Here is a 22,664-nt window from a genome sequence, read left to right on the forward strand (position 1 = left end):
TTATGAAATCCCCATGAAAGTCGCGTGAACCGGACCAATCAGAACCAGCACTCGAAGTATCACACTCACATGATGTACGCTGTATACATTCGTAGGCATCCATTATTGAATCAATACATGTAGAATTATTCGCAGTATATTTTTCGAGCTTCAAGGAAGCTGATACTGGAAGGCCCCAAACGTGCTTGATGCAGTTAGCGCTGATTTGAGGGCCGTTGTAGTCATTATCAAACTTATCAGTCGACATAAACAACCCCAATCTTTCTCCAAGTTCCCCGGGCTGCAATTTATGCACGGAAGTTGCCGTATCTTTGTCTCTTGAATCCGACGAGTTCCGGAGAAGCCACTGCCAAGGCCAGTTGGAGACCATTTCCGACCCCAAAGGAGGGGTCGCTAGGCTCTTATCTTTGAATCGGGGCTTAGAGCCTAACTAGACGATACCGGTACAATCAGAGGCTCCACAAGCCAAGAGATTGTACATGAGAAGATCTTGGCAATATGATCTCGGTGGATGTTATTAAAGCTCGAGGTTCTCTAATTTTGTCAGATGCAATATCTGCAACAGGGGGAGTGAACATGGCTCCTAATGGACTCGGCCCTCGTCTATGGGGTGTTTCTGCCTCTATAGCACTCTTCCTGTCTATCCCGACTGTTTTTTCTACTACGACTGCTGATAATGGAAAGCTACTTTCCCTCAATGGAATTAACTACTACGGTGGTAGTGAGGCAGTCTCGACTATAACTACCTCGGCAGATTTCAATTCGACTCAATTCGATGACATCGTTCCTATAACTGTCATTCGAACAGACGAAGCGGTACTTACTAAGAAAGACTTGAAAGAGATTATCTCAAACTATTCAATCACCGACGATGTGTTCCAAGTTGGCTTTCTCGAGAGTGAGTATCAATCAATCGGTCATCTCCGGTATTAAACCATCTGGTGCTAACATCGCGAAAGCGGTTTTCCTTGTTTACGAAGGACATGGTCGCGGAAAAGCCGAGTCTTCCGTCACACAAAGCTTGAAAGGACTTGGTAACAGTTTAATTATGGCCTCTCCTGCTTATCAGCCCCACGCCCACATTACTCCCGCAAAACTTCGACACGATGTACCCCAGGGGCCGTACTTCTACTCGCCACAGACAGGGGAATTGTACCAGGCTTTTCGTTTGTATGCGGATCACCAACTAGCTTTTACTGAAGCTGCTTTAAGCGATGGGGCTGGAGGGTTCAAGCCTTTACCGGGGGCCGTATCGGTACGTCAAATGAGGATTCAAGATCTTATTCACGGACTTTGGCTGATCTGTTATAGGGTGCAATGACCAAAAGTGTCGCTGTTCCATCCAGGCTATACTATACACCCACGTCGAGCAAGCCTCTTGCAGGTGTAAGTCTTTCTTTTGGTATCGAGAGTGAAAGAAAACTGACAAATGCAGCTTCGTGTCGGAATCAAAGATATTTTTGATTTGAAGGGACTCCGAACTAGTGGTGGAAATAGGGCCTTTTACGACCTATATCCTCCGCGAAACACCACCGGTCCCGCACTTCAAAGACTAATCGATGCGGGAGCTGTTGTGGTCGGTAAAATGGGGACCGTTCAGTTTGCAAATGGTGACAACCCTACAGCGGATTGGGTTGACTTCCACTGTCCATTTAACCCGCGAGTAAGTCTCATTGCTGAATTGGAGAAAATAAAGTAACATTTTCCCAGGGCGATGGCTACCAAGCTCCCGGTGGCTCGTCTTCAGGGCCCGGTGCAGGTATGGCCTCCTATGACTGGCTAGACATTGCGATAGGAAGCGACACTGGTGGCTCCATGCGCAGTCCTGGAGGAATGCAAGGACTCTTCGCTAACCGCCCCTCTACCGGAGCTGTGAATCTTGATAATGTGATTCCTCTGTGCCATGCACTAGATACTGCTGGTGTCTTTGCCCGGAATGCTGCGACCTGGTCGAAGGTCATGCATGCTTGGTATCAGAATTTCACGGACTACCGAGAATACCCGAAAAGGTTGTTCTATCAGAATTCTTCGTTCCCCACTACCAACACGACCGCTGGTGCGCTCATTGAGAAGCTGGTTGTGGAGGTCGAAGATTTCCTCGGGGCAAAGAGAGAGTATGTCAACATTTCTTCGCATTGGGAAGAGACTCAATCCGCTGAAACACCGGCTATTTCCAAGTTATTGAACACTGTGAGTTTTAGCCTGTTGGAAACTATTCTCACATACTAACTGGCATAGACATACGCTTCCCTAGTTTCCGTTGACCAATATCGCTCTTTGAGTCTTCCATTCTATGCCGATTATGCCGTAAAGCATGATGGTCGCCGACCATTTGTGAACCCAGGTCCCTTGGCGAGATGGGCTTGGGGGCAGGAAAATGGAGGTGATGCTGCCTACGATGAGGCCTTGAAGAACAAAACCATCTTCAAAGACTGGTGGGAGACCGAAGGATTTGGTAAAGCCAACGTAAAGACTTGTTCCGAGGGCATCTACATCTACCCTTATAGCAAGGGAGAGACGCAATACCGAAATGCCTATTTCAGGTAAGTCGAGGAGTGGAAATACAAAACAAAAAAGGCCAGCTGTTAACATTTCCAGTGCCCCAACCACACCTCCGCTGGGATTCTCGGATGGTCGTATTGCCGTTTTGGCCGGTGCGCCTGATCTAGTTGTACCCGTGGGTGAAATCCCATACAACTCTACAATATCCCTCAAGACGGAGTATATGCCGGTGACGATGAGTTTTGTTGCGGCCAGGGGCTGTGATTTGATGTTGGTTAACCTCATCGAGGATTTGGAGAAGGCTGGTATTCTGAGGCCCGTGAGCACCGGACCTAGGATGTATCCGGCGTGAGGCAGGGTTCCAAGCTCTGGAGGCATATTTTTATTGTTGGTAAGTGTCAAATTGCGAGATATGCTACTCTAGAGGTATCAAATACAAGCAAATTCTATTTGTGTGAAATATCTCGCGGTCCACCAGGGCCTTCTTCAAGGCCATTCCTTCGCGGCGCATCGGGCCGCCAGCGCCAAAATGGGCGCATGAAAGATGAGCTTTGGTCGGCATTTTCCAGGATATCTGCTGCATGCTGTGACACAATATTTAGTAGCTATTCGGTTGATTTGAAGGGGATGTTACCTACCTCTCCCAAAACTGGTAAAAATTTGGCACCGTGGCCGCTTCCGCCTGTGCAAACGAATACAGAATTTTCGGCATAGGTTGGTACATGGTCGATCTGTGAGATAATGTTAGCTGCGGAGTATAATTTTCAATTTTCACCAATAGAACTAACCACGAAGGAATTGTCGAGCGAGTCGGTATACCAGCAGAGCTTTGTAGAAAAGAACGGGGTATTCTTGAACTCAGGCATAAATATAGACACGAACTGCTTCACTGCGCGAAAAGCAGGGTCTGGTATGACTGTACACTCTTCCACTGGCAGAGGTACCGACCACTGGCCATCTTGTGCGAAAGAAGCATCCGGGGGTGCTGGCTGAAAGTTGGTCCACTAAAAACAACATTATCAGTAGAGCTTGCGATATAGAATGGATATCAATTACTTTGATTCCGCGGAATCCAATTTTCACAAGACCTTCGGGAGTTCTAGGTAGGACATAGATACTTCCAGTGTCCTTGCCAGAACTATCCCGTGAGATGCTTTTCCAGGTCATTACGGGGAACCGTTCCGGTGAGTACTTTTCCCATAGCTCGGCATTGCTCTTGTCAATCTTGAAAGTCGCAAGGCTACCCGCAGATGACTCGATATGATAGCTTAGGTCGGGGAGGATTTGTGTCGAGAATGATCCAGCTTCAACAAAATTAGTAAAAGCAACGCGAGAATAATATGCGACTAACCGGCGACGACAACAGTATCAGCGTGATAAATTGTTCCATTCTTCGTTTTTAGTCCTGTGATTTTCTCTTTGTTGGGCTCAACACTGCTTGCGACTTTGATCAACGCCTCAACAGTTCCGTCTTCTAATCCAAAATGAAACTTGACACCCTTGTCAGCTGCCACTTTTTGGTAGTGGGCACACGCGTTGCTGCATCTCACAAATCCAGCCAAAGAGTCCAATACTGCTGCATAGGACTTGTCGAGAGAGTCTGGCATCTGGAAATTGAGTAACTTATCTTTCCACCCGAGTTCCTCTGCACGTTCGCAGTCCGTGGGGTCACTCTCAACGAACTGGGTGTCTCGCAGACCATCACGCTGCAAATTAGCCAATGTCTCTTTTTCCAGCGTTGCTAGTTGATCTGAAGGTTGTATACGAAGCATTCCATTGTTCACGAAGAGCCGTTCGTCGTCTGTGTCACCATTTTCAGAGAATCCGCGCTTTTCGTCTTCTGATACCCATGCCTTCCGGCTCTCCAGTGCCAGACGCTGGTAGTGAATCTCTTTTCCATATGAAGCACGGAACTAGGTATTGTGAGCACACCTCTACGGTCATCTTGATTCACCTACTATTTTGTTGTGGTCGGCGGATGCAGCTTGCACATCGAAGGCTGCGGGGTCGTATCCATTGACATCGTACTCGCTCCGATCAAACACGTTGACATCGTAATCTGGGGCTTGGGTTAGTGAGTTCCTTAATGTAAAGGAGCGATCTTCTTACTTCTGTCTCGCAGTGCAATGGCCAGCGAAAGGCCAAAGATTCCAGCTACCGCTTTGGTCAACTGTCGAACGTGTATCCGATTATAACCACCTTACCTCCAATAACGGCAACTGACTTGGAATGCGTCATAGTTCAATTTTTAGCTTTTGTTGATGATTGATTTGGAGTGGTTGATTCGGTCGTTGACTTTTCAAACAAAAGGACCCCTGGAGTGGAATCTCCGCTTGTGCCCGCGGGGTCCCTGTCGTTAGTTTCCTGAATCAGCAACTTCAAATTTTCGTTCTCATCGTATACAACTTTCACTGCATCCATTTCACATATCGTTTAGGTCATTAGGTTTTCTTTCGTTATTTACTGGACGGCCTGCCTACAGGAGCTGGAATCGTAGAATTTCTGGCAAATTCAGCCCGTTTCAATCCTCGTAGTTGAATATCTCAAAAAATATGAGGCTCTTGGTGGTTTCCACAGAGTTGAGTCTAAAATCTGCCGTCTTGATTTGGAGTAGGGGCGGCCGTAGACTTCCGGATATAAACCACCACTTTCTCCCATGTCTTTTTATCAGGTCTCTCTTCAGGTACAAACTCATGCAAATCATAACCTTCCATCATTTCCCTAACCGGAGCTGAATCAGGGTCAGTCCTAACTAACATGTTAGTTCTCAAGCCTACAGTAAAATAAAAGCACAAATAGCAGCCTAATTACTACTCACGCGTTTTGTTGCTCCTCATTTTCAACACGATACCATATCAAGACGGCAGGTCTAGCGGTGTCCGCGATTATTTCCTTAACAGGCACATTGGGCGCCACCGAGAGCACAACCGAGCACTCATCAACCTCAAGCCAGCCGCGCGGATCATCAATCATCTCAAATTTGATCCCTGCGAGAACCTTCTGATCGATCGGGGTGTTCATGGGGTCCTGGATGTAACAGGGGACATCCTTGTTCTGGTCTCGCTCTTTCAGCCAGCTCCTCACAGTGACTAGCATCGCGGTCTGGAAAGCAGCATGGTCGTTTTGTGGCAGGGCTAGGCTACCGCAGGCGAGTCCGACGATCTTGTTGATATCATGGCCGCCGGCAAATGAAGACAAAATCGATTTGAAATTCTTGCATGCCTCGCTTTCTTCCCAGGCCAGACTTTTCTCTCGAAAATCTTCAATGACCCGGATGATAGCTTCGTCATCGAGTATTTCCTTGCTGCTGTCATCTTCTTCTACCCGGTGCATCAAGCGCAAGGGGGAGAAAACTGAGTCCTCAATTCGGTAAGATGTGTCTAAGTCACGTTCAAGGGCTGTTCTGGATCTATAATTTACCCCGATGCCTTTGCTAAACGGCGTTAGCTCATTAGATTCTAGCTCGAGGTGAATATCTTACTAGAAAGATTTTGTCTTTACTTCAGAGTCCCCGCTATAAAGCCAAACAAACATCCCCACTCTCACCTTCCATCTGACGGGAGCCCCGGTCAGGTCCTTGATGGTGATGATATCGCCCGCGGTGTTCTTACTCTTCAGATCGTCCAAGAGTCCTTGAAATGCCTTCTTGGTGAAAAAGGGCATCTTGGATTCGTATAGTGCGTTCAGACGGGTACGTGCCTGCTGCTTTGCCTGCTCATTTGCCTGCTCCTTTGCTTCATTGTTTGGCGCCGCTCCATCGGACTCCACCAACTCCCCTAAGTAAGGCGGATGGAGTGCCCAGATTGTATACGACTGGGATGATGTCGAAGCCATGATAGCTTCACATTCATGATCGCAGTTCTCATCCGTGTCGGATTCAGGATCATGTATATCATCCATGTCGATATGGATGGATATTTGGCGTGTTCAAAACTGAAATTTGATAGATTTGCGGAACAGAAATTGAAGAGCGGGAATCTTGTAAGTGTTTGATGTCCGTGTGACTTGAATCTTTAGCGGGGTTGTGTATTGGAATTTAGCCCCTATCACACCTGCGGCGCGCATCACGTTCAATTGGTCAGGTAAATTTGAAACTTGTCGGACATCGTGGGTGTGTTGCATATTATTGGTGGTGTTATCCGATGGCTTGCTCAAAGATAACTGTTGTTCAGTGTAGGTATTGGACAAGAGAGTGACGTTTATTTTCACTACCTAGATAAACATGACCCTCTTAGGTTCTCTAGTATATCTTCAGCACGTCGTGCAATGTCATATATGTTCTTATATTAAGCCGGGGATTTAGGTCTCTGAGTATTGATTCAGCGATGAAGCTTCGCTAGATCGCAATAACATAAGAAGTGATGCTAGCTAGACATCCCGACAGGTTAGCTGTTTAGATACATTCCTTGATCGCATAAGTATTGACATATTAAGGTATCGATATTAAGTATATACTCGATAGCAAGGATGTCTATTTGAATAAGTTTTACCCATGCCACGAAGACGTGATGATAGCACGAATGTGATGCCCGAGGAGGGTAGTTGATCTGCTTTACTTGTTTGAAGTTTTGCTATATGCAAATAAGCAGCGGAAAGAGTCTCGTACTTTGTAATCATACCCTGGTCTACAGAGAAGAAGAGAAGTGATAAGAAACCGTTCTGTCATCTCTGAGGAAGAAAAGGCCACCCATCTATAGCTAAGGGCACATAGCAAACATGAATAGTCATCACACGCACAAACGGGCGAACGCCAAATTGCGTCAGAAAGACATTGTCGGAGCGAGATGGATAATATTGGGCTCGGGTGCATAGCTCGGTCAACACAAAGATCTCTTTTAAAAACACCGAGATATCTGAGGCTTCAAATATTCGGGGTCAGTATGTCGAAATTATGGAAGTAAAACATTTGCCAATTTATATGGGCATCCATGGATGTGTCAATTGATTATATGATCACCTGTCTCTGCCTGCTCTTTCCTCAGTCGGCTAAGAGCGCTCCTTCCTAATTTCAGAGACCTGCTGTTCCCTTTCCTCATTCTCTTCTCTTCTCTTCTTCTTCTTCTTCTTCTTCTTCTTCTTCTTCTTGTCTTCACAGTTCTCTGACCTTCCACCATCCAAGGCCACAGCTGTTATATTCTCCCCCATATGTACCTCGTCTCATGACGGTGGGTGCTTCTTGTATCCCCTCGTCAAGCCCCCCAGCACTTGCAGCACCTTGCGTATTCTTTACCTCACCCCACCTCACCTCATGCGGACCCATCCCTCAAATAAGGTCGGGCTATCACACACCTTTTTCATATACTGTGACTGCTCTTGAAGATGGTTTCGCTTCATTTCAATATCCTCGACCCTGAGAGCCATCTCACTCAGTGGCATCTCCCGACAACCTCACTGAAATCCAACGCGACAACTACTGCGGCGCAAACAGCCCCAAAGCGGATCATCATTACGCCGCCAGTTGACAATAGGGCTGAATGACTACCATAAACACGAAATCTGAAAAGAGCACATCCGACGGCAATTTCCAGCTGTGCATGAACACCCAACTTCATCTTTCATTCGCCCCTTGTAGTAACAATATTAGGGTCGAATTGTGTTTATCACCGGGAATTGCAACGTAACGTGATACTCATACGTCTAAATTATACGGCGGATGACACATGCAATCAACTGCGCCTGGGACAATGCAAAGCCGAGATGGTTGGGGGTCCATGGCACAGAAGTGGGAAAGGCGATGTGACGCTCCATGATGGATGAAATTAGATCATGGGATAATATAGAACATGTCAACAGTTCAATCGCTTAGCCTTATGGCTATCAGTGACCCTGGAAGAGCCCAGCATTAGGGAATAATGCAACTCTCTCTCTCTCTGTGATACTACCTAGATATGTTGGTCATGACCAAAATCGACTATAGACAAATTTCTAGTCTAAGCCTACCGATTCTTTCCCCACGTAAATATCACAGCGATTGATTTCCCATTTGTACCAGGGATTTCGGAGTTTCCTCGGTACTATACATTTAGAGTGCGCCAAAAGGCCTAGACACGACACTTATGCATGCACAGTCTAGGCCCCGCGAACTGTGGGGATTATGACGCAACAAAAATAACGGGAGAAAAAGGGAGTTAATCGAAGCGATAAGATCCAAATTCAAGGAACAATCTTTTTCTTCGTTTTTTCACTATTTGTCGTTTCTTGCCTTTGATATCCTCAGCTGATTTCCCAATCACCAAAAACATACCTTCAACAAAACCTTATAGGTATAGACGAAATTTAGTCGGAAAAGCAGGGACGGGTCTGACAAAGACCAGGCAAATGCGCCATGGATTCATCGGAAAAGCAGCCGCGGGAGAGCCATGAGAATGATCGTCGCGCCCGAGAACTGTTCAACTATTTCCAGCCCGACAATCCAGCCCTCCTCCCGACATGTGACTCAAAATTCGACACAACGCAAATTAAAGCAAGCCCCAACCTTGTTCTTACCTCTCTGACCCAACTCGCGGCGCTGAAGTTGGGAGTCCAACGCGCAATTATCAGGTATCAGCGTCTCCACCCAAAATCATGAATCAGGAGCTGATTCAATTTAGCTTGATCGGTCGCGAAACGTTATATGTGGTCGCCGAAGCAACACGCTCTTTGAACTTGGGTGACACTAGCGTTTGCGACAATGAAGGCGATCGCTTGTGGATGGGGTGTTCGAATGGTCCTGTTGCCGGAACCTTGTGTGAGGTAAGTTATGCGCGAATTAAGCTGACAAGATCGCAATAATGATGGACTTTGGCTGACCAAGTCTGGACCATAATAGAAAACAATAACACTGCACCCAACCCCCGAAGAAAGACATCGTTTCTTTATTGTCGAAGATTTGAAAGAACATCCCATCTATTGCAAAATTCCATGCGTGGCCGGCGCCCCGCACTTTCGATACTATGCCGGTACTCCTCTGACGACTGCTACTGGTATCAATATCGGCAGCCTCTATGTTATCGACCCGCGGCCAAATTTACACCTAAACGAGCTCCAAAAACAGACACTTGGTGTCATTGGGGCTGCAGTCATGGACTATCTGGAGACATCTCGTCATTTGCTGGAAAGTGGGCGTCTAGCGAACCTGCTAACGGGCCTAAATTCTTTTGTTCAAGGCGAGGACAGGATTGAGTCTATCAATGAACCCCTTTCGAGAACACCAAGCTCATCGGAGCTAGATCAATCACGCACACCCAGCCCTCTCACAATCCCAACCGAAAGACTAGAGAGCGATCATTCGCAAATTACCAGGAAAACAGGAAGAAATAAACCGCATTTGGAAGACAGCCCCAGGATTACTTCAGACGCTACATTGACAACCAACAGCGATCACAATACGTCATTCCAACAACCCAATGCCTCGATCAATCGCTTGACAAACAAGAACGGCTTGGTATTTGCACGCGCAGCCAAAATCATGCGAACGAGCCTGGACCTTGGAGAAGATGGTGGTGTCGTCATATTCGACAGCAATGCCACTCCTGGGTCAGACCCTGACGAAGATCCAGTAGATACGCAGGCTGTCACTCGGCCCCTTGCCAAGATCTGTGCAATTTCAAAAAAGCACACCAGCACGGTCAATGCCCAAGATCATCCGAATTCTTTGCCGAGTTCTCAAATGGATCGGGGTTTTCTGAAGCGTATACTACGCAGGTTTGGTAAAGGTGCCATTTGGTATTTCCATGAAGATGGAACCGTTTTCTCGTCAGACGATGATACAAGCAAATCAGAAAACGAAGGAGATGATCAAAACCCCTCTTCCCAGAGCCCCAGAATGACCCAGCCGCGGCATCAGGGTGTATTACGAGAAAAAGACCTTCGAGCTTTGAGAAAATACTTCCCTGATGCTACCCGTATCATATTTACGCCTTTGTGGGATTCATTTAAGTCGCAGTGGTTTGGTGGCTGCTTTTGCTGGAGCTCAGCTGAAACTCGCGTTTTCAGCGCTCATGTTGAACTAGGTGGTGTTCTCGGATTCGGGTCTTCGTTGATGATGGAGTATAGTCGTATCCAAAGTCAAGAATCGGACAAGAAAAAGGCAGATTTTATCAGCAATATCTCGTGGGTCATTTCCAGGGTCATTTCCGGGGACACATCTTCTTGCTGTCCTGTCACGAATGTTGCGTTTATTTCAGCTGGCATTGGTCACTAATCACATCTTTCGGTAGACATGAGCTTCGAAGCCCGCTACACGGAATCCTAGCTGCGAGCGAATTCCTCAGCGAACAGGTCGGTTCCGACTTCCCCAGAACCCTACTCGATACCATTCGTGTCTGCAGTCAAACCCTTTTGGATACGTTCGAGCAGATTCTGGATTTCACGAAGATCAACTCTTTTCAAAAGAAGCGACGAGACCAGAATGACCGCTTGTATGGAGACCGGGGCGTGGCAAAATCCCATGCATTGCCTGAGTCTCTACACATATTAAAGGTTACCAACATTGTGGCGGTCATTGAAGACGTTATCGAAAGTATTGCGTTCGGTGCAACTCATTACAAAGGAGGACTATATGATGATATCAGCTCCGTTCCTATCAAGCACGTCGATGTTTCCATTGATGTAGCCCCTGGTGACTGGGTCTTCGTCTTGGAGCGAGGGGCTTTGCGGCGTATAGTCATGAACATATTCAGCAATGCGCTCAAATACACCCAGGAAGGCTCCGTGTCGGTCCGTATTGAGCTTCAAAAGGGCCTAAAGGGTGCAGGGAACCCGAAGACTGACGACTGCAACGCTCTTCTTTTGACGGTCTCGGACACTGGAAGAGGAATTTCAAACGAGTACCTCCGCTCCGGCCTTTTTACTGCTTTTTCACAAGAGGACCCTCTAGCACCGGGTACTGGACTCGGGATGTCTATTGTTCAAAATATTCTCCGGTACCTCGGCGGCAACATAAAAATCAAGAGCCAACTAGGCATAGGAACCACTGCTGAGATTTCAATACCGCTCACATCCCCCAGAAGTGAACATGAAAAAGACTTTATGATTACTCAAGAGCCTTCTGTTCAGTCCACGGTAGATGACCTCCAGTCTCTGAAGCGTGAAATCAGAGGGAAAACAGTCTCCTTCCTTCCCTGCGAAGGTATCTCATCAAAAGTGATTCCTTCAGCCTGCACAATCACAAAGTACTTGACGGAATGGTATGGTGTACAGCTTCAACCTTGGACCCTGAATGCCCATCCAGATCTCATTATCATTGATGAAAAACAAATCTCGCGCCTGTATCCAACAAAATCATCCAAAGTTCTAGTTCTTTGTCGGAATGCGCAACCATCGCAGGCTATCATCCAGAGCTTGGAGCCACTATGTGAGCGTGTTGAATGGCTTAATCTTCCTTGCGGTCCCCATAAACTAGCACGGTCAATCCAACGTTGTCTGCAAAGTGAATCGGTCAAATCGCACAAGGCCCAAAATGAGTGCCCGGATTTCGGCGATCAACAAACTAACCCAGTTGTGCCCCTTGCAACTGCAAGTGCCAAAATGCCACTTGTGACCCAACGCCAACTTTCCTCAAAAACTGACACGCTCCTCACTACTCTAAAATCCCAGGTGACAAATACTGCGCAAAAACAAAGCCAATCGCAGCCTGAAAACAGAGAGACCCTGGTTGAACAGACTGTTAACCCTGTCGTTGGATCTGAAGCACTTCGGATTCTTCTGGTTGAAGACAACGCTATCAACATGGCGCTCCTTCAGAAGCTAGTCGCTCGGCGTCACCCAAGCATTCTTCATGCCGCCGTAGATGGTCAGAAGGCTGTCGAGGCAGTCAAGAAATTGTCTGAAGGGTACCATCTAATATTCATGGGTAAGTTGCTCGTATACAGCATATTCGTGCACGGACGCATTCCTAGGGACCTGACTGACTATTGCACTTAGACATGTCAATGCCTGTGATGGATGGCTTCGAAGCAACAGAGGCCATTCGAGCGCTTGAGTCGGAACGCCCGTCCATACCACCAGCCAAGATCATTGCCCTAACAGGTCTGGGCTCGGATGAACATGTGGCGAAGGCTTATGCCGCAGGTGTTGATGTTTTCGTCACAAAACCTGTTTCTTTTAAAGAAATCACTCGGTTGATGGACGATGTGAAGAACCACGCTCCTTCGACGAACCAACAATGACTCCAATCAGGTTGACATTATGTGCCGATTTGCTAATGAATACCCCATTGTTTCCATGTTTTTGTATATGTAAAATGAAATGACAACATGACGGATCTACTGATTGCTCAGGAGCGGAGGTTTTGATGTCCAAGTATATATGAACAGCGATTCTTATATTGGGACCATGAATGCCACCATCATTATTGCTTACTTCACATGAACTATATCTACCATTGAAGCCGAGCATTGTGGATGATCGGAGACTCATGAACTCCACGGATCTTCAACGAAGTTCACATGCAGACCATTAGAATTGCCGATCTGTTCGGACAGTACTTATTACGAAGTACCTTATGCATTGGGCATCGCAGTCGTTTTTGACATAATGATCTATGGGAATTTGAAATAGTAGCAGAAACACATAATGTCCACACAACAGCTCAACCATTGACCGAACATGCCACTGCAAATTTTCCGAAATAAATCCCAGCCTCACGTAGCCTGACGAAAAAAAGAAGACACAGCAAAGTTCGTATAAGTGGGTCACGGTCGCTCCCCGAAATGAAGGTCCACTAAAGACAGGCACAGATCGCTTAACTAACTACTAATACATACAAGGAACCCAGCGGAGGATAACTCGACCCGAGAGAAAACTCCACGACTCCACCTGCTAAGCACTCACTAATCAAACTATACCGGAACAGACGGGGCTAAAATGCAAAAATCAGTCTGGAACCGTCTCTCTTTTCCACTCGGCGAGCTCGGGATTATTGTCCTGAGTGCAGTTCCAACAAAAGAGCCTGTTGATCTTGATGATACAATAAACATGGGACATGGGAAATACTAGTGGTCGCCTAATTAATGCTCGGTTGGTGAAGCAAGGTTGATCATGCTTCGTCGTCAGGGGTTGTGTTAGCGGCTGTAGTCTCCTGTTCCTGATTCTCCACTGCGGCTGAGTCTGGCTGCTGGGAATTGCTTGCAGTAACACTAGGCCGGTAGCGTTTTGGCAGGTATTTACAATGTATGGTGATCTCAACACTAAACCCGTCGAATTTTGCAACATTAAAAGCAGAAGGCCATTCCATTGAGGAGAATTCACTGCATCTCAAAATTTCACCCGCCACGTAATTCAACATGATGAAGTCATAAATAAATTAAGAAATATTTGTGGAGTAAGTATTACCCGTTGAAGAAGTGAAGTCAACAGGAACTGGTGATATATACAGAAATGGTATAACGAAAAGAGTGTGCGAGAAAGGAAAGATACAGTGTCATCGAAAAGGCATCCAACATCTCAAGAGGATCGGCGTTCGCGTCTGCGCTCGGCGTGTTCATCGGATTCATATGCAGAGACAGGTTCGTGTGAAATTTCAATTGTCGTTTCTTGATACACACCGCCGAAGTTGGACATTTCCATATCGTTCTTATTGACGATGTCCTCGGTCGAGTCCTCGAACGGGCTGGTTGCCTTGACATCGGCGTGGTTCCCGTTCTTTTGGAATCGAGAGCCGAGCCGAGATCCCCTACTGCGGAATTTGCGTGATTTAGAAGGACCGGCAGTCGAAATGTTGGTCTGCCATTGGGAATCAGTGCCGTCGTAGTTGTGGTCGGTGGTACTGTGTTCGGTGTCGAGCAGCAAATGACGGCGGGTCAAAGTGTAGACCATCACATCGAAGAACCCAGACAGAGCCATCAAGCAGCCAGCGACACCGAAGTAGGTTTTGCTAGGCGCGTCGCCTCTTGCGGTGGCCATGCGGCCGGCGGCGAGAGGGAGCGACAGAACAAGATACACAAGCGGATAGACAACCATATAGATGACGACACGGTTGAGACGTTGCAGACTTTCTTGTTGGCCACGGCGGAGGACCTTCGCCTGTTTCATACGTCGTCGGAGGTAGAAGAACATAATGGCGTAGAGCACAACGGTGCCAAATTCGGAAAGGAAAATCCAGAAGTAATGGCCCCAGAGACGGTCGTTCTCATACTCGGGGCTCAGCCAACACTGTGGGCGTAAGTTAGTTTAGCTATCATAAGGACAAATAGAAAGGAGTATGTACCCAGTTGGCTTCAGAAACCACAAAGACATTCTTGCCATACAGGCCGACAGGAATGAAACCCAGAATTAGGATGAAAGCCCATAGTGCGACGACACACCAAGCAAAGGTACGAAATTTCAGTTGGCGACCACGCATAACAATTGCGCCCGTGTGTAAAGCGATGGCTAAAACGAATAATCCACTTCCAGGATCAGCCGTCATAATCCACCATCCTTGTAGATAACAAGCCGCTTCGCCAGAGCGGACACTGCCAAGCGACACCCAATAGAGACATATCATGAAAGCGATGGCTTGTTGTAAGTCGACGAGAAGTAGGTTGTAAATGAGAACGACATATTGATTCTTGGCGAGAGGATGTTTATAGTAGCGTTGCCAGTAGATGAATCGGTAGGTCAAGAAAGAAAGCAAGGAAAGAGAGGATACCAGGGATAGGAGCGCAATCACTCCCATAGCAATAAAGAGCGATCGGTCGGAGCCTAAAAGAGGAACCTCCTCGTGAAACTCCCATTTGCGACGAACGAGAGAGGCATTATCCTCTAACGCTATTGAGCGCAGTATGTGGAAAAGCATGACGAAGAGGCCACAATTGATGAAGCACAATCATAAAGAAAAGCTCAATGTCTAAAAACGAGGGGCCACGAAAGTATATAAGATCCTAAATCAGGACCCACGACCAGGGAGCCGGGGTGTGTGTGTGTGTAACGGACTCCATAGCGGACATACCTGCATGGTGTTCTCCACTCCCAAGACGTGCAAAAATGCTTCTTGAGTCTTAGCAGCGTAGTTCCATGGTTCACAACGATAGTCGAAGCTAGTTCGTGTGGAGTAATTAACAATTCCCCATTTGGGGAGCATCTCGACTGAGGCTGAATATGTATGGCGGATGGGGAAGACGGAGACTCCACGCCGGCAGCACATGGGAACTGTTTACCGAACCCTAGCATGTACCCCTTACCAGCTTCGTGCATTGGGGTGCATTAGGGAGGGAAAACTTAATTGCAGAGCAGGTTCCGAAATAATTCGGCGTTGATCGACGTCGGAAGCAATCAATAATTTAGGTTTGAGGCGGACGAAGCCGCGCATTTCGCGCCTGAGCACATCGAACTAGGATATTCGTAGTTAGATTCGTGACGCCCGGCGCTGCCATTGATGGAGCCTGTGGATGCTCTGTTCGTATTGGGGTTCAATAGATCCACACTTGGCGATCGAGTGGACACACAATGCAAAATGGCATTGCACCACGATTCTCCAGTTGTGAACTTGGCTTTTTGAAAATCGTCCATACGGGGGTAGACTCAGACGAACGTGTGGCATGCATCATCGATCCTGGTTTTTGTGCCGCAACAACCAGATAAAGGCCCATACGTAAAGAGTTGGAGTATGTAGATCCGATCAATGGTGGAAATCAATGGTCCCGAACTGTGGCAACCTCCGAAATGGTGACAACACGGGGTAAACCGTTCTGGAATGTAGTCCCGGATCCGCTTTGGACAGTGCATCAAGGGCCAATTGACACATGGGTGTGGAAGTCTATTGTATGCACGTTTTTTTGAGATTTCAGGATTTCAGCTTGATCTGCGGCTTTCAATGCTTGACCCACACCCGATGTGCTCTGCTTTGCTTCCTCGTCGCAGGGATAGGCTGGAACATGTACACCGGTAAAGTTCTGAGGGAATGGGAATAGATTTACAGGACTCAGGGGGAGATCATCGGGTGATCAACTGGAGATCAGGAGGGGACGAAGTCAAATTTGAGATCTATTGTAGAATGGACCAATTGAAGTGGCTAAACATAGAGAACAAGCAATTGGTCCATAACATTGTTGACAACTCTTTTCACCTCTATCACGTAAAATACATGCTGTTGCATTGAGTAACATTAAGTTGCAAGCCAATTCAACAATCACGTCTCCGTGGCGCAATTGGTTAGCGCGTTCGACTGTTAATCGAGAGGTTGGAAGTTCAAGCCTTCCCGGGGACGTTTTTTTTTTGCTTTTCTTTTGTTTTCCTCAACATTAATTTTAACATCAACTAGTAATAATATTCCCAACTCCTCTCATTTTATTTTTGTTACATTTTCTCATCTCTTCTCAGCTTATAAGATGACATTGTGATTCAAGCTCAGATGAAAATCCAATGTGGCTGAGCCAAATGCAACCTCGAATGCAATCACCCACCATAACGTAGTATGTATGCCACTTGGGCATAATATACATATGCACAATATTGTATAATCTCGCGTGAGCTACATGTGGATCGACAGCGCATCGGGTATTTTTATCTGCAGATCGTATGAAAATAGAATCCAAGGTATGCTCATGTCTCAGTTTCTGCATACATTCCTGGTCATCCCCACATTAAACCCTCCGCCCTATTGCACCAGTTTCGTTGCTCGTCTATTGCGGGAGTATCTGCTGATAATGGGCCTGGAATAAAGCCTTCCGATTTGAGTTGTGTCACCTGAGAATCTAAGACCTGCACCAAACGCAGTTATCAGAGATGTTAGGAAATAGATATCTTGGCTGGAGGCCTGTTGAGGCCGAAGATATATAAAGCTCGTCCCAGAGCAAGATATAGTTATTCATCCAACAAGCAAACAATTCTACAACACAAAGCAGATTTAAAACACTTTCAAGTCCCCTCCAATCAACTGAATCAATTCAATCATATCAACAATGAAGTCTGTCATTGCATTCACTTCCGCCCTCCTGGCAACCCTCAACTTTGCTACTGCTGCTCCCGCTGCGGGTGTAGCACAGACCGTATCTGTCAGCTTCGACCCCAAGTACGATGTTGCAACATCCTCTCTCAACACTGTTGCCTGTTCCGACGGCACCAACGGCCTGGTAACTGCAGGTTATACCGACTTTGGCTCGCTGCCCAAATTTCCCAATATCGGCGGTTCCCCCACCATCCTGGGTTGGAACAGCCCGAACTGCGGTGCTTGCTACCAGCTGCACTACTCAAATGGCAAGGTCGACAATACCATCAACGTGATTGCCATCGATGCGGCGCCTGGTGGCTTCAACATTGGCCTGCAAGCCATGAACCTGTTGACCAACAACCAGGCTGAAAGCCTGGGTCGCATCGACGCCACTTATGTCGAGGTGGATGCTAGCGTGTGCGGCTTGTAAGGGCTCGGATTTATCTAACAATGTGATCATGAAGGACTGAAACTGTACACGGAAAAGCTGGAAACATGTTACGAGATGAGGTTGGACCGAGTGTGTGATTTTAGATGGGCCAAACTATATACAGAATTCCTAATATACAAAGGTTCAATCAAGTACCTCTAGCATTTCTTGTACGCGACCAAACTTATCCCGGGGCTTGCCCTTGAGCTGGCCACGCTGTCGTTCTGCGGAATCGATCCGCTGCCAGTCCTGCCAGGACGTAGGCCGTAGACCACGACGCTCGGCCTCGACCTTCACACCGTCCCAGCCTAGCCCGGTGCTTTGGCCCGGTGCGTGAAGCAAGGAATTTGAATCAGCGATTTTCGCCAAATCCTGCACGATGCTGTCTGCAGTGGTGAATGCATCTGTCATCGTTGAAGCAATCACGCCCGTCGGACCTCGCTTAACCCAACCAGCGCAGTACAGGCCGGGCAAATGTGAAATGAGAGATCCATCCGGTAAGCTTTCAGGTTCACCCTTATTTGTGAGACTTGTTAGGCGACCAAAGCCATCATTGGGGAGAATTCCTCGCTTAGTATCGAAATCAATACCAAGATCCTCCAGCCCAGGAAGGGGAAGGGATTTGTAGCCAACGCTGCGGAAGAAAACGCTAGCTGAAAGATCGACTTGCGCCCGCTTTCCGCTAGACAAATGCTTTGGGAATACCTTGGAGCTGGGGCTGTGGGGATCGGCGGGGTCGAGTTCATTGCGGGAGAACTTTACATGGGATAGGTGGTATGGGTACTTGGGGGACCACTGAAGAGAGTCGGGCGCAAGCAAGAAATCCAAGGACCATGACTTAGGGGAAGTTTCGGGATCATTGCTTGATCCTTTGGCTAGGAGCTGCATGAGACGCTTTTGCGCCCGGGGTAACGCCGAGACCACTTCCGCCGGCGGAATGACGTCCTTCGGAATTGGATCGAAAGATACACCTGGAAGCTGGAGCATTTCTCGCAGTTCCTTGATGGTGAATGAAGCCTATGTTCAAGTGGTTAGTAATTAGAAAGAATTACGAGTCAAGTGTAGCTTACCTGGAGGGGCCCCCGACGCCCCACAACGCGCACCCGTTTGATGCGACTCGTGGACAGTTTCTCTATGGCGTACTCCGCAATATCAGTCTTCTGGAGCGTATTGACGTCAGAAAGAAGGATTCGTGCAACGTCAAGTGCAACGTTTCCTTGTCCGACAATCACGGCGTCCTCGCCGCTCAGGTCGGGATCAAGATCTCTGTGCTCGGGGAGACCATTGTACCACCCGACAAAGGCACGCGCTGCGTGCACACTATGCAGAGCATCCTCTCCTGGAATTCCTAGCTCCTTGTCTTTTGTGGCTCCGTAGGCGAATAATATGGCGTCGTAGTGAGGTTTGAGGGCGCCAAGTGGCAGGTCGTGTCCAAGGTCAACATTTCCTACAAAGTTGAATCGCGACGATGTGGCAACCTCGGTAAATTTGTCTTCACAATTCTAGTTCAAAGTATGCATGAGCGTCTGTCTACATTGACTAATGGTTGACTCGTTGAATAGTGGTTTGCCGCGACTCACCTTAACCTCGGGATGATCCGGGGCGACGCCATATCTTGCCAAGCCGAATGGAACAGGTAGCTTCTCATACATATCCACTATCGCGTTTTGTTGCTTTGCTAGCAAGCGATAGGTAGCATAAAAACCTGCCGGTCCAGAACCCACGACGGCCACACGGACGGGTCGTTCGCTTTGCGAGACATCACTGTTGAACCGTTTCGATGTAAACTGAGAGGCAAGCTTCCTATGATATAGGAGAGGCCTGCGAGAAAGCCTGACACTGCATTGTGCACATACGAAGCCTTGATGTAAGTACATGATGCATGGTTGGAGAGATCGCGGAGGTGATCGGAGATAAGTCAGATCGTACACGTGACCTCTTATCGTCCGTTGCCCTGACGACAATCTTGTTTGCTGTAGGCGCTTCTGATGTGACGCCCTGGCAGCTAAGCTGACAGCCGCATTCCTTTAACATTCCTCTCATCTACTTCGCGTGGATGCCACGAGCCTTCAGTCGCTACAATGGGGAGATCGTCGCCTCCATTCCTTTACGATCAGCCGGCTACCTATAGTTTCAAGGGTCCGACGGACCGTGGTTTCAACCCTAGGGCCGCGACGGAAGCGAGTTGGACTCGTCCAGCCGAAAAACCCAAGACGAATGGGCCACTGGTGAACTTCAATCGCCACCCAGATACAGTATGTGAGATCATGCGGATGTCCAAAGTGGATTTGCTAATGGTGGATGCAGTGGGGTTCTTTCAATACGGCCACCTCATTCACGCCGATGAACCCAAGGACCAAGGTTCGGGTCAAGTATGCGCGGAAAACTCAACTAGCACTCCGTGTGCTCACTCTTTTGGGGGCTCTCGGCTCTCTATTTTGTGCAATTGTCATTAAGGGAGCTGCTGTGACTGTCATTTGGATTATTCGTGCAGGCGTGAGTCAACTGTCTCTAATGCAAAGAAAATTCCCTATCGCTAACTCACATACCAGCCAATTGTCGCAATTCTCCACACCATATATGGCATCTGGCACAATTCCCGATCTGCCCTTACTCGACCCGCCGGTTCCCAAGCCAGCTATGGTTTATTCGCCTCTACCCTTGATTTCGGACTTATCCCATTTTATGTCTTCACCGCGTTCATGGCGTATGGAGAATGGACATCCAATGCCTACAACTGGAAAACTCTCTTCAACGACAGCGATATCACAGCGAAAATTTCGGAAACTACTTTCATCTTGGCTCTCGCAAATGGGGGGTTGCATCTTATCTCTTTCGCCATATCCATATTCTTGGCAATCACCTTCCGAAAAATCTCCCACCTACCGCCTGATATGAACCCCCTTGAAGACAATTTGACCGCGCGTCCTCGTAAGAGCCGTAAGCAGGGCGAAGTGGACGAGAAGCATCTTAGCCAATCGACTATGAACTCTTTCGAGGATCCGCTTATTGGATCTCCCCGTAGCGTGCCATTCCTGCATACACGTGAGCAGTCTCTCGGTGGTGGTTCCAACCGTGGATCGATGAGTATGGTGGATGAGCAGCGGAAATCCTACCCTGCTGTTACTCATCAACGCCTATCTCATTTGGAATCTCCGATAGAGCCCTCCAGCCCGGAGATGCTTTTCCACCACCCTGCAAGCCAACCATTTGATTTGACTTCAACATCACCAATCCCTGCTCCTGAGTACCGAAAAGTTGCCTCCCACGCCCCTGAGATCATTGATGCCACTGCTCAAATGCGTCATTTGTCATCCCGCACCGCTGACCGATCGGAGACTGTCAGTCCCTTGTCTGATAACTGGGTGGCTTACTCGGAACGATCTATGTCACCCGAAGCGCAGCATGCGGATGAAACTACTCTTCGTCAGTCTTCTTCTGTTTACAGCAGAAAATCCGACAGAACAACGACATCCACCGGCAGCGGCTTCCGGGATTGGTTTGCTTATGGATCCAAGCCTGCGCCTAGCATCGGTAGTGCTATCCCAGAAGATGTCCGCGGCGAATATGCGTCGCTCGCTATGCACGAGTACTACGGCCTTGATGATAACGATCGCGAACAAGATGTGGGCGATCAGCGCATGGACATTTTCCCAGACCCAGAGGAGCACAACGACGACCTTATCGACGAGCGCGATGGCTCTCTTCCATTCAATCCCCTCATGCTCAATCCGCCTACCCCTCAGCCTGTCTTGAACCAAAAGACGGAGGACACCGATCCTGTGCGGCGCATTGCCTTGAGTGACCAACCCAACCTTTCATACAACGAAGTGACACAGCCTGTGTCTGTTCCACACGAGAGCCCCAAGCCATCCTCTCCCAGAACCCGCTTCTATGGTGAGCTGGATGTGGATGGCAAGCCCGGACTGGGGCTAGACCGAGAGCCAAGCGTGCAGATCGCCCGCAAACCTACCAAGTTGACGAAGAGGCAAAGCAAGAAGATGTCTGCCTACGCAGCACTCAAAAAGGATGATAGTGGCGACGAATCTGGGTACCTGTCACCCAAGATCCCGACCTCACCTCGCGCCATTGAGAGCGACCGCAAAGGTCGCGTCGTGAGTAACACCGGCGCAGACACTGCCCGCCCAGGAATCGTAGCTGGTGTAGGCGCCTCTCTGTCCTCCTACGGCAGCTACATCGCTGGTCTAGGCGTTGGACGTCGCCGTGACGTGAGCGGAAAAGTTGCCGAGGAAGGGCGCAGCGAACAGGTAGTTGAAGAGCGGCCCAGCCAGAATCACACCCCAGGCTCGTCGCCAACTCGAGCAGCAGGATGGGCCCGCTTTGCCGGACTGTAGTTCTGGGGCATCTGGTTTCGTTTTATGTTTGGTGTTTGGGGGTCTGTATTCATGAATGGCATGTAGCGACTTGTTTCTGATTGGGACTCTCTTTATCCCGTTTTCATTCTATTGGGAAATATGTATCGAACGGATTATCTTGTGTATTATTTTATCTTTGTATGTAGCGCTAGATTTCAATTGAAATAATAATTGAACAACAATCGAATGAAAGATGGATAAGTATCTTGACGATCGAGAGATAGCCTTTTGTGCGGCTATTGTAAGAGGTGTAATCTCGGTTGTCTTCCAGACGTTAGAGCGAACATGTGGCGAGGCCCCATGTGAAAGCAAGAGCCGAATAATGTGCTCATTACCACAACCGACAGCCGCCAGAGTCAATTGGCCGCCTGCATTATAGTAGTCATATCTATCGTGCCCAAGCCATCCCTCAGTCAAGGTTGGATCGACCCCGCGTTTGACCAACAGCCGTGCAATAGGTTCGTGT

The 22,664-nt window shown here is 48.0% G+C and overlaps 8 protein-coding genes across 8 annotated transcripts; 4 read left to right on the forward strand and 4 right to left on the reverse strand.

Annotated features, from left to right (window-relative positions):
- Positions 1 to 576: 576 nt before the first annotated feature.
- Positions 577 to 2,854, forward strand: N7529_000112 (uncharacterized protein; the record flags this gene model as incomplete). Its single annotated transcript, XM_057235643.1, has 7 exons — positions 577 to 898; positions 960 to 1,255; positions 1,312 to 1,386; positions 1,436 to 1,663; positions 1,711 to 2,190; positions 2,239 to 2,543; positions 2,599 to 2,854. 7 exons carry the CDS (start codon positions 577 to 579, stop codon positions 2,852 to 2,854), a joined length of 1,962 nt encoding a protein of 653 aa, XP_057102446.1.
- Positions 2,855 to 2,948: 94 nt separating this feature from the next.
- Positions 2,949 to 6,402, reverse strand: N7529_000113 (FAD dependent oxidoreductase; the record flags this gene model as incomplete). The annotated part of the gene is made up of 11 exons (XM_057235644.1): positions 2,949 to 3,086; positions 3,141 to 3,233; positions 3,291 to 3,506; positions 3,559 to 3,806; positions 3,854 to 4,415; positions 4,461 to 4,561; positions 4,612 to 4,656; positions 4,707 to 4,725; positions 5,190 to 5,250; positions 5,321 to 5,935; positions 5,984 to 6,402. The coding sequence occupies 11 exons, from the start codon at positions 6,400 to 6,402 to the stop codon at positions 2,949 to 2,951; spliced, it is 2,517 nt and encodes an 838-aa protein (XP_057102447.1).
- Positions 6,403 to 9,066: 2,664 nt separating this feature from the next.
- On the forward strand, positions 9,067 to 12,650 carry N7529_000114 (hybrid sensor histidine kinase/response regulator; the record flags this gene model as incomplete). The annotated part of the gene is made up of 4 exons (XM_057235645.1): positions 9,067 to 9,234; positions 9,311 to 10,593; positions 10,701 to 12,334; positions 12,406 to 12,650. 4 exons carry the CDS (start codon positions 9,067 to 9,069, stop codon positions 12,648 to 12,650), a joined length of 3,330 nt encoding a protein of 1,109 aa, XP_057102448.1.
- Positions 12,651 to 13,519: 869 nt separating this feature from the next.
- On the reverse strand, positions 13,520 to 13,717 carry N7529_000115 (uncharacterized protein; the record flags this gene model as incomplete). The annotated part of the gene is made up of 1 exon (XM_057235646.1): positions 13,520 to 13,717. The coding sequence occupies one exon, from the start codon at positions 13,715 to 13,717 to the stop codon at positions 13,520 to 13,522; it is 198 nt and encodes a 65-aa protein (XP_057102449.1).
- Positions 13,718 to 13,926: 209 nt separating this feature from the next.
- gprD lies at positions 13,927 to 15,259 on the reverse strand (the record flags this gene model as incomplete). Its single annotated transcript, XM_057235647.1, has 2 exons — positions 13,927 to 14,634; positions 14,690 to 15,259. The coding sequence occupies 2 exons, from the start codon at positions 15,257 to 15,259 to the stop codon at positions 13,927 to 13,929; spliced, it is 1,278 nt and encodes a 425-aa protein (XP_057102450.1).
- A 2,104-nt stretch (positions 15,260 to 17,363) lies between these two features.
- aspf13 (allergenic cerato-platanin Asp F13) lies at positions 17,364 to 17,822 on the forward strand (the record flags this gene model as incomplete). Its single annotated transcript, XM_057235648.1, has 1 exon — positions 17,364 to 17,822. The coding sequence occupies one exon, from the start codon at positions 17,364 to 17,366 to the stop codon at positions 17,820 to 17,822; it is 459 nt and encodes a 152-aa protein (XP_057102451.1).
- Positions 17,823 to 17,966: 144 nt separating this feature from the next.
- N7529_000118 (NADPH-adrenodoxin reductase) lies at positions 17,967 to 19,699 on the reverse strand (the record flags this gene model as incomplete). The annotated part of the gene is made up of 3 exons (XM_057235649.1): positions 17,967 to 18,839; positions 18,893 to 19,324; positions 19,403 to 19,699. The coding sequence occupies 3 exons, from the start codon at positions 19,697 to 19,699 to the stop codon at positions 17,967 to 17,969; spliced, it is 1,602 nt and encodes a 533-aa protein (XP_057102452.1).
- A 204-nt stretch (positions 19,700 to 19,903) lies between these two features.
- N7529_000119 (uncharacterized protein) lies at positions 19,904 to 22,177 on the forward strand (the record flags this gene model as incomplete). The annotated part of the gene is made up of 3 exons (XM_057235650.1): positions 19,904 to 20,077; positions 20,130 to 20,318; positions 20,375 to 22,177. 3 exons carry the CDS (start codon positions 19,904 to 19,906, stop codon positions 22,175 to 22,177), a joined length of 2,166 nt encoding a protein of 721 aa, XP_057102453.1.
- Positions 22,178 to 22,664: the final 487 nt, after the last annotated feature.

This window comes from Penicillium soppii (assembly GCF_028829465.1).
Source record: "Penicillium soppii strain IBT 18220 chromosome Unknown utg000001l, whole genome shotgun sequence".
Taxonomy (NCBI): domain Eukaryota; kingdom Fungi; phylum Ascomycota; class Eurotiomycetes; order Eurotiales; family Aspergillaceae; genus Penicillium; species Penicillium soppii.